This window comes from Sinocyclocheilus anshuiensis, unplaced genomic scaffold (genome assembly GCF_001515605.1).
Source record: "Sinocyclocheilus anshuiensis isolate Anshui unplaced genomic scaffold, SAMN03320099.WGS_v1.1 scaffold257, whole genome shotgun sequence".
Taxonomy (NCBI): Eukaryota; Metazoa; Chordata; class Actinopteri; order Cypriniformes; family Cyprinidae; genus Sinocyclocheilus; species Sinocyclocheilus anshuiensis.
The window spans coordinates 267,334-285,643 of record NW_015539889.1 but is presented as its reverse complement, the minus strand read 5'-3'; the positions used below and the strand labels follow the sequence as shown (position 1 = coordinate 285,643).

Here is an 18,310-nt window from a genome sequence, read left to right as displayed (position 1 = left end):
AATATATTTATATATATATATATATATATATATATATATATATATATATGTATGTATGTTTGTGGGGGAAAATGTATTAGCACAAGTCAAAATTAAAATGAACCTACATTAATAAATGCTGTATTAAGTACTGTTCAATGTTAGTTCACAATACTCAGCCCATTAACTAATTAAATCTTACTGTAGTTACCAAAAAAACACGCGATTGCTTATGAACTCAAGTTGATAAATTATGTTTATTTTTCCAATGAGAAGAATGGATGATAAACTGATTCAAATTTAACTAAAATTAATACCAAACGAAATTCACTCTGAAGAAAAGTTTTCTAAATAAAATAATATTAAATGAAGTGGTCAAAAATTGTATTTAACCCACTCCAAGTCTTCTAACATTCTGTTGTACTTCCCATCTATTTTCATAAAAACCAAAACACATTAATTATACTGAATATTAAATAAATATTTTTTGACATAAATACTAAACTAAATTAATTTTCTTTAATGGCTACAACAAATAGTGAATCATATCTGTGACAATTTCAGTCACAGCCTGGAAGCCCAAGTAAACCGAATTTCCATTACTGAATTAGTTAGTAAAGCTTTTCAGTTTCTTTGTCTATAAAAAAATAAATGGCTAGTTTTAGCTTGCATGCATGCAGTGATGGCCTAAAGTTCAGTGAAGGCTATAAAATGTGCGAAACTGTTACTTCTAATATTTTGCAACAAAACTCAAGTTCTTCCTGCTGTGGATGGCAGCAGCTGTAATTTTCTAAAACACATTTTACCCAGATGACTCACACGGTTACAGAATAATGAAATGACCCCTTCAAAAGTCCTATTCTGATCAAATCCAAGTGCACATTATTGGTCACATGGCTTGACCACCCTGGGCATCATTTGCTGAGCAATAACCAATCCTCCGCAGGAGTGCATTCACCCAGGCTCTAATAAACAACTCTCGGTTCACACAGGGAAAATAATAGCAGATCCACGGCAGGCATTGCACACTCACTCCTAATGTAATCTGCTAAACAATAGCGCAGCATAGGAGAGCAAACGCAGTGTGTCATTCCTTTGACTCTACTTAAAGTGAGAAGTCAAGTGAACACTTTGAATACACGGCATAAAATGACACAGGGACCAAAACCAGAAAAGTGCAGAGTTGCTCTGACATCTGCGAGCACTTCAGGGCCTGCTGGCCCATTATACACGCTTGTGTTATTAATGCTCATTAAGCTGTTGTGCTTGTCGAGGGGATGATTTCCAAACTTTGTCATGAAATTTTGCACTTGATTTGAATTGTTTTCTTGTATGTTAGATGGGCATTCAGGTATAAACAAAACCCATAGAATAGAGCCCATGTAGCAGCCCTTACTTCACTTTGTTTGGTTGTAAGTGCTGCTATCTGCTGTTTACTGTCCATTGGATGAAATGCAGTCATGGCGTAAAATGTACAGATGCACCTCTATAGTGCTCTATAACAGGTGCACATTTTTAGTTGTTTTCAACTACTACAAGGCATGAAAACACTGTAAAACAATAATTTGACATGCAAACCTCTCTATAGTGAAGTGACATGTGGCCAAGTATGGTGATCCATACTTGGAATTAGTGCTCTGCATTTAACCCATCCAAAGTAGAAGTGAACACACACACCGTGAACACACACCCGGAGCAGTGGGCAGCCATTTTTGCTGCGGTGCCCGGGGAGCAGTTGGGGGCTCGGTGCCTTGTTTAAGGGCACCTCAGTCGTGGTATTGAAGGTAGGAGAGAGCGCTGTACATTCACTGCCCCCACATAAAATCCCTGCCGGTATGAGACTCGAACCCGCAACCTTTGGGTTACGAGTCCGACTCTCAAACCATTAGGCCACGACTTCCCCCATATAGTGCTGTAATCAGGGGTTAATGAATCATCTTCTAATTAAAACAGAAAGAGGGTTTGACATTACTTCATACAGTCACACTGCCAGGTGGATAATGGCTACTGAACACTCCCCAGGTTCATTCTGCCCTTGATGGGCAAAGGTCAATTAATACCTCTGGCCTTCAAAAGCAAAGAGGGTTTACATTGTTTCCTAACCAGGTGTAACCAGATGTGATGAGTTTTCAATTTATTTGTTCACAATGAATGCTAAACTGTGCAATGTGACACGATGACAGCCAATTAGTAGACGATTTGTGTACAATTTACAATTAAGTGGAGCAGAAATTTGGACCAATGAAACGGTACTGTGGGCGGGGCTACACAATTTTGTCATTAAATTTAACGTGAAAAAAACTAAACTAAACTAAAAACAAAAACAAATCAGATTTACATGGAACAGATGGTTGGAAAATATATAAAGAGAGAGAGAGAGAGAGAGATAGAGAGAGAGATTTGCTAAAGATTAAAGTGTCATTAAATTAATAGTGTTTTAAAAGATACACTTTAAGTGAGCGCTAAATGAAAGGTAATCTAACAATATATAAAAAAGAGGACATTAGCACATTTAAATACAAATACAATACAGATACAAATAAATAAAACAATCTCTAGATTATCCTTTTTGACTGATATTCAGGCACTTTAAATGACCATTAAATTATGATATAGGTAATCTAAACATAAAAATAGGAAATTAGCATATTTAAACAATTAAATATCCAACATCTGCTGATACAGATCAATTAAATCAATTAAATAAAATATCCAGTCACTGTAAATTCCAAACAGCTTTCTTATTTTATTCCATAAATAACATTATCTTTATGTTTCTGGTGAACAACGACTACACAGAAACTAATCTACTATACAGGAAGCAAGAGATAGAGTTATTGCTGAAGTCTGCTACAACTTCGTCCGCTCTCTACAAAAATATCCACTACTTGTACTGTATGCGAGTGAAGATATATTAATTGTCTATTCTCAGGAGCGAGGACTCTCATGATGTGACTCGCAGCTGATGTTTATACCGCTCAGTTCTCCTCACGCTTTCTCTCAGCAACACAAAAGCCAAATGATCTACGTGGACTGGGAAAGGTGACAGGTCATAGTGTAGCAACAGCACAAATTATTAAAGCTCACCTCTTCACTATTTCAGAGGCTTTGAACTGACAAGGCACCAAACACGGGTCAAACTTGAAAGGAAACAAGAACAGACCACAAAATCTTTTGTTTAAAGGAAAGCACAGGTAAGAGTTAGTTTGGAAAACTTTCGAAAAGTTGATGGTTGTTTATTTTCCCTATGATTATCACTCCTGTTTTTTTGTGTTTGTTCTCCCTCAGACGGATTTAATAATTCATCTGTTTTTCTTTTCAATGAGACTCCTGCTAAGCTGGCAAAACAACTGGAAAAAAGATCCTTCCACCATCAAAGAACCAATGGCAGGAGGTTGACCCGGCGGCCTTTCAAGGAAACGGGGAACATTGAAGCACATGGATTTAGAATAATAAGTTTTGCTTAGAGGCCAGATGAAGATAGAAGACTGGAGCCCCATGGTAACCTTGTGTACATTATGCCTGCTCGTGGATGGATATGATGAATACAAGGTCCTCAAGAGCAATATCCTGGCCTTTGGCACAGACATCCTTCCATGGTCTCAGGACAAAGCCTGAGTCTCTTGGTCTATGCCCAAACATATGAGGATCACTGTGCGTACACACACACACACAAATGCTATCTACAGCTATCCATCAACCCGTGCTGCAGCAAGGTGTCATTAATTCCTCCATTTATAAAAGCTGAACGTTTTTATATATATATATATATATATATATATATATATATATATATGTATATACACACACACACTGCTTGATTAAAGTTGGGCACCGTAATTGAAGTGAATACCAGTTTATGGGATGAAGGAGTAATTGCTCCCCAAGCACCCCACGGCTCATTGTTCTCTTTGCTTCCAGCTCTCTCGTTTTCCCTTTTTTGAATGTGTATATAAATATAGGGCCCTCACGTCTTGTGAAGGATGTCCTTTCAATTACCTCCTTGCACTTTGCGAAGGTTAAAACAAAGTATTTGCACACTTACGTGATGTGAACACAAAGTCAACACAGGTATAGAGATGTTTTCGGGTGAGCTGGTCTAAGTGGGTTTGGTGCTTTGAATATTTTATAGAGATTTTTTTTTGGGCGAGGTGGTCTAACTAACTGGGTTTGGTGCTTTGAATATTTTACAGTCTTTGCTAAACTGTACTGAAAAGCTAAATCAGTTTGTATATACAATTTCCTTTCTAAAGACCTGTTTGCTAACAGTGTAGCCTCGTCCCACTGGTTAGACATCTTTATTGGTAACCTAAAGGCTTGAATTAGCAAGAGATGATCCTTGAGCCTTGATTGCCTTTGTGCCCTATAGGGGGAAATTCACTAAGAATGAGTTGCGCATTGATAGTGCGCATTGATAGTGTTGTTTGATAGTGTTTGATAGTGTTGTTTGTTTTTAGGTACTGTCTGTGCTGTTTAAATGCACGGTTCACTAAAGGAATTATGTAAATCAGGTAACACCCAGAAAATTGGTGCTCGACACAATTTGCACCCCCCAATCTCCATCTTGCAGACCGGAGTGCTAGAGTATGAAATAAGTCACCACAACTTAGCCTACTATGCTAAGTTTGTACAGCATCGCTTCTGAGTCGGCTCATAAAATACAGAAAGTGTGCTGCTGCTTCTTCATCATTTGATGAATTACTGCTGTCATGATCAGCAGAAAGTGAAAAATAATGTGTTTTTAGAACATTAAAGCATGTCAACATATTCTGTTACACCAAATACACAAAATAATGATCTTTAAAAAAGCATCATATGACCCCTTTAACAAACATGTTTCTTACATAAAACTGTTTACTGCCTACTAGTAACAGTGAAATGCACAAATTCACTCCAGTGCTCACTTCTGCAGACTTACAAAATATGACATTTTGAAAAATGTCTCAAGTGTTTTCTCCATATAAGAACCATCAGTGGGATCCTACTGTACAACTGAACCCCACTGACGAAAAATAAATTTTTCAAATGATATTCTTATTTGCTCTGCGAAATTTGTATCGGTTTGGAAAAACACAAGTGTGAATGAAGAATTTGCATTTTTTTGGGCAAACTGTCCTTTTAATACAACACATTTCTGTTAAATCCTATATTCAGTCTAATTTGTTACAGTGCACAGATGGTGTCTGTACCGTTTAAGTCGTCTTTGACCTGCAATGTTACTTAACACTAGTGTATACTCCAGATTTTGACAATATATAGCCAGTTATACATATTTTTTTCCTAATATGTAACCCGAAGCACACTTTACTAACCCTTTTAGTTGGCTACATTGTCTTCTTCTCAATTATACTTGGTTCATTAAATTTGCTTCATGACAATTAAAAGGTGGTAGTGGACAAAATAAATTAATTATGCTTAATTCAGCTGAGCCTTTTCAACTTTAAGCCTTTACAGCCAGCGGGACTACTTTTAATGAATATAGCATTTAATTTAACTAATTAATTGCTCAGCTGACTTGCTTCACAGGTTTGTCTAAGGTCATCTCTTCTGGTATTAAATGCTACTTTAAGTGCTGCAGTTTAACATACTGTTTAGCCTCAAGAAAGGAATTATATGCATCAATTTCAAATAAATACATAGCAAGAATACACAAGTAAAAGCTGACATTGGGGGCCTGTCAGCCTGTGCTGTGTTGCCAAATGCAGTTGGAGATATGTGGACCAGACTTATTATGAAATGAGCAAGAACAAACATCATCATTATAATGAGATGAGGACATCTCTGTTTGTCGATGATAAGGCAATCGATGGCCCCGTAGCTGCGAATGACAGGACAAACATTAGCAGTGAGAGAACAGTGCACATTTTCAACACTGACTAAAAGGGGAAATGCTAATTTCCCTTGTATATCACAGAAAGGTCACGAAAGCGGTTTTATGAAAAGATACCATCAAACTAAGCAGCTATGTACGGCTGCATACATGTGTTTTGTCACTTTCCTGTGACCTTTGCCAATGATTTCCCACATACACACAGGAGCGAATCATTAAACAATATTTTCCTGTAAAACCCTTATCTGCTAAACACCTGCAAAACAGTTTAACCAGGTGCAAAATACACCAGATCAGTGCTGTGAGAATTTGAATGAAATCACTGTCATTCTTTTCAAAGCAAAAACGCCACATTTTCTATGTAAATTAAGCTAATTTTGCCATGTTCGCAAAATTCAGTGCTATTCGATTAGCAAATTTTCATGTAAGGCTATTGTCTCGAACAGGAATTAAACCTATTTTTGTATATTTTCTGTTGACCATGGACCACTTCATCAAAGAAGTTATTTGTCAAGTAAATAACACTGGGCAAGGATGAAACTTTCTAGTGTACATGTGTCAAGCACCTGTGTTCACATGCTATCAATGGAGTATACTTTGAAAGGCTATGCGATTGGCTGTATATGTACACTAAGCATTTGCCTCAAAACTGAAGTGTCCAGTATGCTAATACTGTATGACAATCAAACCCAGCTTTAGTTCGACTACAATTCTCACAAGTCAATGCTTGATCACACTGCCCTCCAAATAAACCATTTCTAAAGTTGAAGTTCATGGTAGAGTCACCATAGTTTTCAAATCGCATGAAGGCGAGTCTCAGAGACCCCAATAATTCGAAGTTTAGGCTTAAAAAGCAAATGATTGGATTTCTAGGCAAAAATTAATTAAAACGGACATTCTTATTTATGACGTCCTTTAGCAAATTAAAATACCATCTGTGCAAGACTTCCTATTAATGAACTTTTTTGACTCATTTTCATTCTCTCACTCGTCATGTTTTATTTTTTTTCTCTCCTCTACCCGGTGAACTTGCCACACTAATAGATTATGAATAATTCTGTTTCAGCTTAGATGGCAATTAGCCACAATGCTAGAGGCTATCGTTCTTCCCCTGTAGAGGTGTAGGGATTTACGAGTGTCAGCTAGACGAGGCACACACACTTTCCTTTGATTCCTAAGCAATTGGAAAACATCTCGTATTGATAAAGAGCAGCCCATTAACATCAACGCTACCATCGACAAAGCTTCCAATGGGCAGTGTAATTCGTTCATACTGGGTTGTGTTCTCCAGCTGAAGGGGCTGGAAGTGGCGTTCTTTATTGAGAGACATGTTTATTCACATTAGCCCTTCTAGGGCTTTTCACCGACTTCCAGTCTGTCTTATCAGAGTGCTCAGCAGCATTCCAGGATAGAACTATCAGCCTGAGGACCACACACTTTCTTATTTGTTCAATTTAACGATGGGCTGAAAAATTAAAAATCTCAGACCGGTGGACGAACCATGACATACTCAGATAGGCCGGCTGTCATTAGGTTAGCATCTGGCTAATGGCCAAAAGAGGAGTGTAGAGTGTAAATAAGTGTCTGGGGTCCTCGTTTCAGATGGAAAGCAACAGATGAAAGGGTACACCTTCAAGCATCAATCATAACAGCACACTAATAAATAATCCCTTTGTGGCGTCTGATTTGGTGATAGAGAGAATTGCTAATGAGCTCTATCTAAAAAGCCAGTCATCTGAACATTAAATAAATAAATGGGAACACTTACTAATTATTATTATTTTTTTTTTGTCAGCTGAACCACTTACATGTAAAATATCTAAGTAACCGATGGGTATTAAAGGGGTCCTATTATGCTCTTTTACAAAGTCTTGATTTTGTTTTGGGGGTGTACTAGAACATGCTCTCATGCTTGGTGGTTCGAAAAACGCATTATTTTTCACATAATTTACATTATTAAAATACCTTTCTCCCCAGCCTGGCACAAATGGCTCGATTAGTTCCGGCTTATTATTTTTAATGATATTCTAATGGGCCGCTTTGTGATATCACAAAGCCCGGAAACCAACGCTGTAGTCCAAACGAGCTGTTCGTTGTAGTTCTTGAAAAGGGATTTTTAAAAAACGAAATATCTCCCTTTGGAGTGGACTTTGAGATTTGTAACTTTCTAGATCTTTTTTATGCCCAAACATACACACTACACACTGACTAAAATTAAAAAAGTGAAAAAGCATAATAGGACCCCTTTAAGTTATTATTTAAATAATTTAACAACACATTCGTATGTTCATGGTTCTCTGATGTTGCTAAAAATAATAATAATTAATATTATTATTTATAGTATGTTTTAACTCTAATTATAAAATAATGTTTTAACTAATTAGAAATATATTACTGTTGGAAACTGCAATTGTACTGTAAAATAAAAAGAAATATTTGATAATTATAACAATAAAATTAAACTATACAGTTATTTAATTCAATTGCAGCCTTTGATTTGATAATAGCACAAAGCTATATCACAATTATTGTACAGCCCCATTTATTTATCTTAATATTTGATATACAGTAATTAATTATTAGCTTTTCAACTCATGAACCCCCATGTGTTATTTTACATTTTAAATTATTTCACTGTACAATTATGATCTGCAAAGCATTAGATAATGTTCTAATAATGTTTGTTTATGCCTTATTTATGAAATTTGGGAAGCTCTTATAAACTGTTACCAAAAAAAAAAGAGAGAGATGGGAACATGCATACAACGATTAAAAGCAAATCAGTGCTCTTTGTAATCTTTGCATTTTCATCGCCTCAGAGTTTCCCAAATGATGCTTTGCAGCACAGCATGAATATAAGCAGCGAGTGGGGAAGTTCAAAGTGAAGTGTTATGAATTACACACAAACACACACTCAGACGCTACTCTACCTCCCATTCAAAGGTCCTTATCACATGGAGACAGTCAGCCTTAATGATCAGCCCATTCTGGCCCAACTTGCCAAGCTCTAACAGAGAAAATACGGCAGACTTCCAAATAACAAACACAGGATTCACTCACCTTCTCACCTCTCACCTTCTCTCAGGAAGCACTTCAAAACCTCAGGCAACGAGTTAAAGGACAATAAAAAAGATTGTTGGTCAGCTCTTGCGTGCAACACCGCCACTTTCCTCTCAACTACATAATGCCAAAAGTCGATCTGAGCAAATTATGGTCCACTTAATCTTGAATATACTATAGAGTTACATCCTCTTGTTTGAAGATGGTTTCAAATTAGTGATTGCTGTTCCACAAGCCTGATGGAGAGAAAATACAGAACGGAACATTTCAGCAGTGCATTTTTACTCACACATGACCGTAAGCAAGACGTTCCCTGATGCCAGGACGACCTTCTCCCGTGTCGCTCGGTCATAAATTCCTACATGGCATTCATAAGGTCCGTTGTCTGAGATCCGGACCTCTGGAAGCCTGTGAAAAAGATCAAAAGTTTATTAACTAAGATATTTTCAGTGATTCTAAAGCCCTATTCGGACGGTAATTGTTTCTCATGTGGACGTCTGTAAAAATAAATTTACATGGCACCTCAGTGATAAAACTCATGAAGTGCAACAGTTACCGTACGGTGTTCGGCAGTGGTCAAAAAGGATTTAAACACTGAATTTCGAATAGATTTCTTCTTGTAAAGATGTGGATTTGGACGCAATTAAATTAACACACGACCTTGGTGTTTGTCAAAAACAGTAGGTAATTAGACCGAGGATTTTTACCCGGGTGGTGGGCGAAAACACTGGCATTCTGGATTCGGACGGCAATAAAATTAGACTAACCCCTATAAATTTTGAAAATCTTTTAGGTCCCCATGACAAACAATTACCGTCCAAATAAGGCTTAAAGGAACACTCCACGATTTTTGAAAATGGGCTCATTTTCCAACTCCCCTAGAGTTAAACAGTTGAGTTTTACCGTTTTCGAATCCATTCAGCCAATCTCCGGGTCTGGCGATAGCCCTTTTTGCTGTAGCTTAGCATAGATCATTGAATCTGATTAGACCGTTAGCATCTCGCTCAAAAATGACCAAAGAGTTTCGATATTTTTCCTATTTAAAACTTGACTCTTCTGTAGTTACATCGTGTACTGAAAATACATAAATAAATAAATATAATAAAGTCTGAAAATAGTCCCCAGCACGCTCCCTGTGCAAGCAGGTGGTCACATTGGTTATGTTGACGGAAGTTAGCCTATTTTCAGGCGCTGCGTAATATCATTGTGCCTGCTGCACCCATGGTACGGCAGCAAAGTTCCTTGATTATTACGCCAGAATGAGAGTATAGTTCCTAGCCATATTGGCCTAGAAAATCACAACTTTTCATTTTCCGTCGGTCTTAGTACACGATGTAACTACAGAAGAGTCAAGTTTTAAAAAGGAAAAATATCGAAACTCTTTGGTCATTTTTGAGCGAGATGCTAACGGTCTAATCAGATTCAATGATCTATGCTAAGCTGCAGCTAAAAGTGCTACCGCCAGACCCGGAGATCGGCTGAATGGATTAAAAAACGGTAAAACTCAACCGTTTAATTCTAGGGGAGTTGGAAAATGAGCCTATTTTCAAAAGTAGTGGCGTGTTCCTTTAAGACTGAATATGATTATGGGAGCTTGCGTCAAGCTCCCATGACAGAAAAATGGATCCTGAAACTAGATTCTAACTTTTTTAAAGCAAATCCACGCAGGGTTTACCCATGTAAAACACATTGTCATGATGCTAGGAGGTTCTGGGTGGTTTCGAAACAGTTATTTAGTGACATTCTCAATGACCTTCAGTGACAATCTGAACTCTAAATATGGTTCAAATTCCTCCTTCAGTGTAAACTAAGGCCTATTTTTTTTGTCTTTTTGATCATCTGCAAGGTGAAAATCTTTTTTTGAAAAACCAGTTGCTTAGAAAAGTAATAGCACATCTCTACACAACTCCAAAGGAAATGATAAAGTATACAAAAGAAGTGTTTTATTGAAACACAGGCCAAAGAGTCAAAGGCTTCATTCTGTATTCTGAACATGGACTACAATTCAAATCAAAGTGAGATTTTCAGCTGCAGGCAGCAGATCAAAATCGAAGACAATTGTCCTTCCTGGCCTTCTGTAGAAGACAAGAGACTGCAGTGAAGCTGAAGCATCTGGGTGTGCAGTCATAGCAATGTGCCAGGCCAAGGAAAAGAGAGACCACTGCCTAAGAAAACAGTTGTCGGTCTGCTGGCTCAACATATTCCCATAATGCCTTACTACATCCGTCCATTTCTGCTGTCCCTGGAGCCCCACAGAGGGGGGTAGACTGCTGACGATGGCTGATTGGGATACTCAGATGCTCGACCCTGTGGTCCATTTTTGTAGCTTTTCCCTATTTCATTCTGTTCCTTTTTCTTTGCATCTTCTCTCTCAGGACACCCAATAAAACAAATAAGAGGCTATATTTATAACTACACTGGCTGTTTAAAAATGGTTATTGATGACATACAGTATATATGATATATAATGATGCCTAGTTGTGAGCTCTATGCTACAAAAAATATATTTTTTTTAATAGAGTGCACTTACATGAAAAGCAAAATTGCATAAGATATTCTGATTTGTTTCAGAAATACATCTTGAACTTGTATTATTACAATATTATTTCAATTTAAAATAACTTTCATACTTTAATATATTTTAAAATGTAATTCTTGTGATGTCACAGCTGAATTTTCTGTAGCCATTACTAACTACAATATATAGTCTTCAGTGTCACATGATCCTTCAGAAATAATATGCTGATTTTCTGTTTAAGAAACATTTCCTATTATTTTTTGTGGAAACCGTCATACATTTTTGATCAATTTAATGCATCCTTGCCAAATAAAAAATAAATAAAAAACTGACCCAAACTTTTAAATGGTATAGTGTATTTTATTTTAAAACACTTCTGGTCCTTTTTTGTTTGCAAATCGTTTGAGCCCATGTTCCAAGTTCTGGATATCACAATTTTCTAAAAGTCTCATGAAAAATAATGATGATGAAAAAATCTCAGCCTCTCTGTCTTCGCTTCAGTCAAGTGATCCTTTAACAATCCCAACAGCATCTTCGTGTGCTCGGGACCAGTCGACAATGTCCTGCTGCTCAGCCCCTTTAAAACAAGCAGAAATTGACTGAAACCAAGCTCATTTATTATATTGAATGAGGGCAGTGGGTGAATTCTCAGCACAAGCACAAGCGCATAAGCATTCCTTTCATGTACTCCTCCACCCCTCCCCGCCGCAGCTTTCTTTCCCCCTGCACCTCAGATAGCTCACTTAGACTTGATGAGTAGTAACACAGCCAGAGTTAATTGCAGTGCGTTCACCATCATGGCGATGGCAACAAAGCAGCGTTTGTAAATAAAACCACTCTGCCATTTCTCTTCACAGATGTCTATCATTTTAACCTTGTCTATTGGCAGTTTTTAGAGTTTTTATTGCTGTTTTTGTTAGGTTTCTTTTTTTTCGCCTCTTACTTCCAGGGCTGCTTGACATGCACGGACCGTGATAATTGGATGAGAGGTTTGGCTCCAGCTTTGTACATTGGCATTGGTCTCACGTTCCACCCTACAAGTGTCCTCTCTCTGGATGAGCTTTACTGCCCGGGTCTCTGAACCCCGGCCAGCACATTTCTCAGTTCCTGTCTCTCTCAGCCTCTTACCTCTCCACCCCTCCTCCTTTATGCCTTTCGACAATCTCTGTGTCTTATTCGCTCATTCACTCCCCTTTGTTGCATACTTCCTCTTTGGATTGCTGAAATGCTGGCGATGTTGCACAATATTCTGGCTCGCTCTGATATTCAGTTCTTCAAAATAACCTCAATGGGACTGAAACTCCAGCTTCTTCATAGTCTTTCTCACTCTCACCTTCTCTATATTCTCTCTCTCTCTTTCACTGTGCTCTAAAAATGTAGATGGATTGTTAATCAGAGAGTAATAAAAAGCCGATTAGCACTAAATCACACTGAGGCAAGAAGGGATTTTCCTAGTCAGGTCCTGCCACTCTACAGCATGTGTAAGTGTGTGTGTGTGTGTGTGTCTGTGCTGAGAGGGACAGAGCACTTGCTGGCAGGAATATAGCATTTTGTAATTACAGAAATGTGCCATGAATTTCTCAGTTAAGGCCTGTTCTTATTGGCTGTGGGCGTATGATGTTAGAATACGTCCGAGGCTGAATTTATGGAGTTGGAATATTCGCAATAGCTCATGTTTTCATGAGTCATCAAACACATAGGTCAACTGAGGTGATCTTTCACTCGTACATTCACTCATTGGGCCTTGAACATCAGTTAAAAATGGTTCACAAACCAATTCCATTCAATGGGGCAATTTACGCATGAATAGATTTGTAAACTATTTACAAAAAAAAAAAAATTATTTGTTTTATGAGTGAAGCTCATTCAAGCTAAAAAATATAAAATAAAATAATACAAAATTTAAAGGAATTGAATGGGCTGCAAAACAAAACAAAACAACATTTTTTTCAGTGAAAATGCCACTGAGGGGCTCTGCAGACATTCAAAGGGGCCTGAAAATAAATAAATAAATAAATAAATAAATAAATGCCACTGGTGGCAAACAAGAGGGCTGCAAGATGAATCAAATTAAATAATTAAAAAAAAAATGAAATAATAAAAATTTTAACTGAATTATAATGACACTAGGGGGCATTTCCAAACTTTCAAATGGGCAAAACAAAACAATCTTTAACAATTTAAATGCCATTAGGGTGCTTCTGCAATCTTTCAAAGGGCTTACAACGTGAATAAAATAAAATAAAAAATTTAATTTAAGGTAACAAAACCGCTAAAAAAAAAAAAAAAAAAAAAAAAGTAAGATGTACAAAAACAGCATTGTAAGGTCATGGTTGTAAATATACTCATTGGAAAGGCTGACTATAATAAAATGGCCTGGCTTTTGATTATAAATATGATTTAAAAAAATATAAATATAAGTTTAGAAAATAAAAAAAACGGTTGGTTTATATGAAAGGTGCATGCACATTTCTCACTTTAAAGGCATTAGAGATGCTAAAATGTAACATTTGTAGATTGCATAGTCACACCCAAATCCCACATTTGAAAACGAAACATTCGTTCATGCAATTGGCATGAACACAACAATCAGTGCTGCTCCACTACACAAGTATCCTCACTTCCAGACTTAAAAGAGACATCACATGCCTCAATGACACACAGCATATTTCATCTCTCTCTTTTAACACTGTTGTCGCGTTTCGGTGAAGAGTCATGAAAAAATCTGATAGATGTGCGTGATAATCAGGGGCTTTTATCGAAGAACGGGCTTCTCCTGAAGGGCCCTGGAGGGCCTGGTGGGCGTAAGTGCTTTTGTTTTGGAGTATAAAGCCGAATGTTCTGCTAAGAGCAGTTGGGTCTCATAGGAACAAGTAGAGAATTGAGGTGTCCATGGTAATGAGAGAAGAGGGCTAGGTCGGAGAGGAAGGGGAGGGTCCTGTGGACAAAAATTTCCTCAAAAGCTCAAAATTTCCCTCTTAATATACTGGCAGCTAAGGAGAAGTTAGTGAAGAATAAGAAAAAAACTAACATTATGACATATTAAATATTAAAATGGACATAATACATTTTTAACACCTTCAACAACGTAGTCTCCTTAAGGGGGGGTTTTGAGGGGAAAGTTTAGAAGAGACACCGAATTTCAATTTGCACATTAATAATGTCTCATTTGACACCTTGTGTGGTGTTGAGTTTTCAGGGAATTCAAACTGTCATGTAAGACTGCGATGGGACTGGAAAATCACCAGAAAATAGCTGTTCAAAATGGAAAAACAAAAGCTTTTTTTATTATCCTCCAATACTCCAAGAGACGAGATGCATACTTTAGAGCAGCATGCAGACAGATGAAGTAGTGCTGTGAAAACAAGTCAACTTTTATGGCACAGCTAGAGGCAGACATGTCTATCTCTCCGTTTTCGATTCTAGGAAGATCCTTTCTTGTGCATTAATTTAGAGGCGAAAAGCTGAGAACTGAATTAGAGTGGCAAGGCCTACTGATGTGGCTTCTTGCCACTCTGGAATGAAAATGAGAGATAATACCTGTGAAATATCCTGTCTGGGCGCTCTGGATCTCCCACAGAATGCTGTGTCAGAGACTACTGGGGAAAGGATTTGAGAAGTGTGTATGTTTGTGTGTCATGGAAGTGTCTGTGCTGCAAAAATTAGTTTTTTAAATTACTATTCCATCCATCCATCATCTGTTAGCCTATCTTACTGTCTGGCTAGCTGGGCCATTGAGTTGACCTGGATTTTCACATTACACTGTGAAAACTTTGCCTATGTAGTTGCATGCAGTAAGTGCATCTGGACTATATATATTTTACTAGATATTTTACTTGAAAACAAATCACTGTTTAAGATTTTTTTTTCCCAGTGTGAAACTATGCGTTTATACTTACGCGACTGCACATGGAGTTTGATGGTCTCTGCAGTTGCCATCTTCCTTCCCGAGCACTATGTGAGACTGCGAGGTCAATACAGGTGATCCATACTGCTGCTTACAGTGTGACAATCAATTTACTTCCTGCTGGGTAGGAGTGTTTGTTTCTGTGTACACAGCATACACTGTACCACTTTCCAGGCAAAGCAAGGAGGTATTGTAGCCTGTTACCTGAAAAACTCTGCTTGACTTGATGCACATGTGCACATATCTTCGATGTAGAGAGTGCAGCTAGTCTTGCAGCAGGTTGAACTAGTAATCAAAACCTTCCTTTCTCTGCTCTTCATCTAATAGTTTGTACCAGCTTTTGGTTTGACAAAAAACTTGTATGTTTTGGTGAGGAGCAGAACAGATATGAGAAAGTATTTCTGGGGCTTGCTTTTGCTTTTCTGCCTGAAGCTGAGCCTCAGGTATTAGGGATGGCTTGGGAAACACGTCTGTTCCTCAGCGGTGAAACACTAAAGCAGATGTTTGGAAAGGGAAGGCTAAAGATGATGCTTCCTGAATGGGGAGCAGGGAAATTGCAACTGAGGGCCCAAAAGAAAAGCTTGGCTTGGGGCTCAGTGGGTGAAAATACCAGGAAGTATTGGAGAGCGAGGCAAAGTTTCTTAATCAGGTCATATTTTACTTAAAGAGTCTAACTTTTTTAAGCCTTCGAGGGGCCAGTATACGCAGGAACCACAGAACCACTAGATGAAGCACAACATAATTAAACAGAATACACTTGAGATTCTAATCCCGGTCTGATTGGTCAATTGTTAAAAAAATTACATTAATGTGCAGAACTGAACATTGATTTAATTTTAACATGACAAAGTGTTTTAAAAATGCAGCGCTCATGACGCAAGACTCTGAAAAAACAGTGAAACACATCAACAAAGATGCCCTTCTGATGCACCCATAAGAGAGTTAATGCAGAACGAACCCAAGGCATTTCTCTTTATAGTAATGTAGAAAACCAACAGGAAATGAACACAAATGTTGCATGTCAGCCTAAAAGTCATACTGTCCATATAATCATCAGAGTCCAATGTCATATGAATAAAAGTTAGCACTTCCAGTGATCAGGTCACATAAATATTCTACTTTGTGCCAAATCAAATAACAGCTAACGGCTCTTACCGGACTGTTGATTGATACACCAGGTCTTCCCGTCTCCGGTAATCCTCCATATGGGAGTAATTCGTATTGAACATAGCATCGTACGTAAAAATCTTCTGCTTAATAGTGCCTCCGTCAGTAACCTGTTGAGAAATAAGAATAAAACATTAATAAAAAGATGTGTCTTATAATGAAGTGGATATTCCATAGACCCCATACATAAATAATGAGATGAGACAGTACAAGAGCTCGATGCCCACAGGCAAAGTTAGTGCTCACACTTTAAAATGATTCCATTGATCTGTTTAGAGTTATTATTGGTATATTATTTAAGAGCTCGTGAAGAGATGAATTTAAATGAGCTCTCGGAAACCTGCCGAGCATGATGAAATCAGCGAGACACTTACACGTGTAGCATTAGGAATTTAGTGCACTATAAGGCAGCGATCTAATGATGACTGACGTTTTTGCTGCATTTTGTTGGTCTGCGGCACAGGAAAGGTAATGGAATGTGAAGAGATAATGCAGAGGTGAGGGATATTCGCAGCAGCATTGGCTCATTTTGCATCTTTTTCCCCTCCCTGACGTTCCTGGCAAATGATGGAGCGTGGCTCTATTTGCGTTAATATCCACAGGGGAGAGAAAGTCGCTTAGCATTTGAATGACTGCAATTTCTCTTCAGTGCACAGAAAGAAGAAGGAGAAAGAGGGGTGACAGATTTTAATAGACGTGTTAATGCCTGCTTTTGAAGCATTGGAATTGTTGGCGGGACAGGTGTCTTTCTTTCGGCGAACACTTGAGATGCTATCTACAGCCTCTTAATCTGGTCCCCCGGCGCTGTAAATCAGTCTTAGGTGGATTTGGGATTGGTTTTCCTCTGTGTGGGGAACAACAGTGCCACGAGGACAATGTTAAATTGGTTTGATTTGAACAAACAATTCACGCTGCCCTCACAAATGAGTGTAGGATGGCCACAATAACCTCTATTCCTCTTGAGATTCACACTAAATGCCTGCAGCCACTACAACACACAATGATTCATAACTGCTCAAATTCTCTTTAGAAACGAATTATGGGCAAAATGAATATAGTGGATAAACAAGCGTATAGGATAATGTTTACATAATGCATATCTGAAAACTCACAATAACAGCGAGCTATTCCAGAGCAATTCCAACATGATTTGATATATTTTAATACACCTGGAGCAAGAGTCCTTTTATATATGAAACTGTGTGGGTTAAGAATATTTTCTAGCTCTACCAACTCTTTATGTTTACATTTGGAAGTCTGTTTCCGCTTCTTTACCTCAGAGTTGAAACTTAATTTTTCGTGAAGCAAATACAGGGTACATGTTTATACAAGTTGATGTAAAAGAAAATGTGTAAAAATGTTATATTTCTTGCTGAAATGTATTTTGATTTTGAAAGAAAGAAAGAGGAACAAAATGAAATGATGACAATATATTCAAACTATATAAATATATTTCAAAATATTTACAAGTAATATTGGTATTAAAAGGGCCAAAATATATCAGGAAATATTTTATTAAATTCTCTCTCTCTCTATGTATGTATATGACAACATATTCAAAACCCATATAGAAATGTAAATATAAATGTACTTTTTTGGCTTTGTTTTGATTTGCTAATATACATTTTAAAGTATGTTTAATTAAATGTATTTAAAATATATTATCAGTATTTTTTGTCATGAATTATATTTTTTTTCTGAAATTAATCGCGATTAATCCCACCTAACATTAAAGTTAACGAGTTGAATCGGGTGTGTTAGATGAGGGAGAGAGAGTGCTGGGCTGCTCCAGGACAGTTTTGAAAACCATTTCAGAGACATGTTCTTAAATGTGACTCATATAAAATAT

At 37.5% G+C, this 18,310-nt stretch overlaps 1 protein-coding gene across 2 annotated transcripts in view; it reads right to left on the bottom strand.

The window, feature by feature from the left end:
• LOC107685626 (immunoglobulin superfamily member 21-like) overlaps nucleotides 1-18,310 on the bottom strand; it is a 268,079-nt gene that overhangs the window by 69,191 nt on the left and 180,578 nt on the right. For both annotated transcript variants that reach the window (XM_016482274.1, XM_016482276.1), the window contains exons 3-4: nucleotides 16,450-16,571; nucleotides 9,159-9,277 (exon numbers count right to left, since the gene is read on the bottom strand). In XM_016482274.1, coding sequence (XP_016337760.1) covers nucleotides 9,159-9,277; nucleotides 16,450-16,571 — 241 coding nt within the window. The remainder of the gene's footprint in view (nucleotides 1-9,158; nucleotides 9,278-16,449; nucleotides 16,572-18,310) is intronic.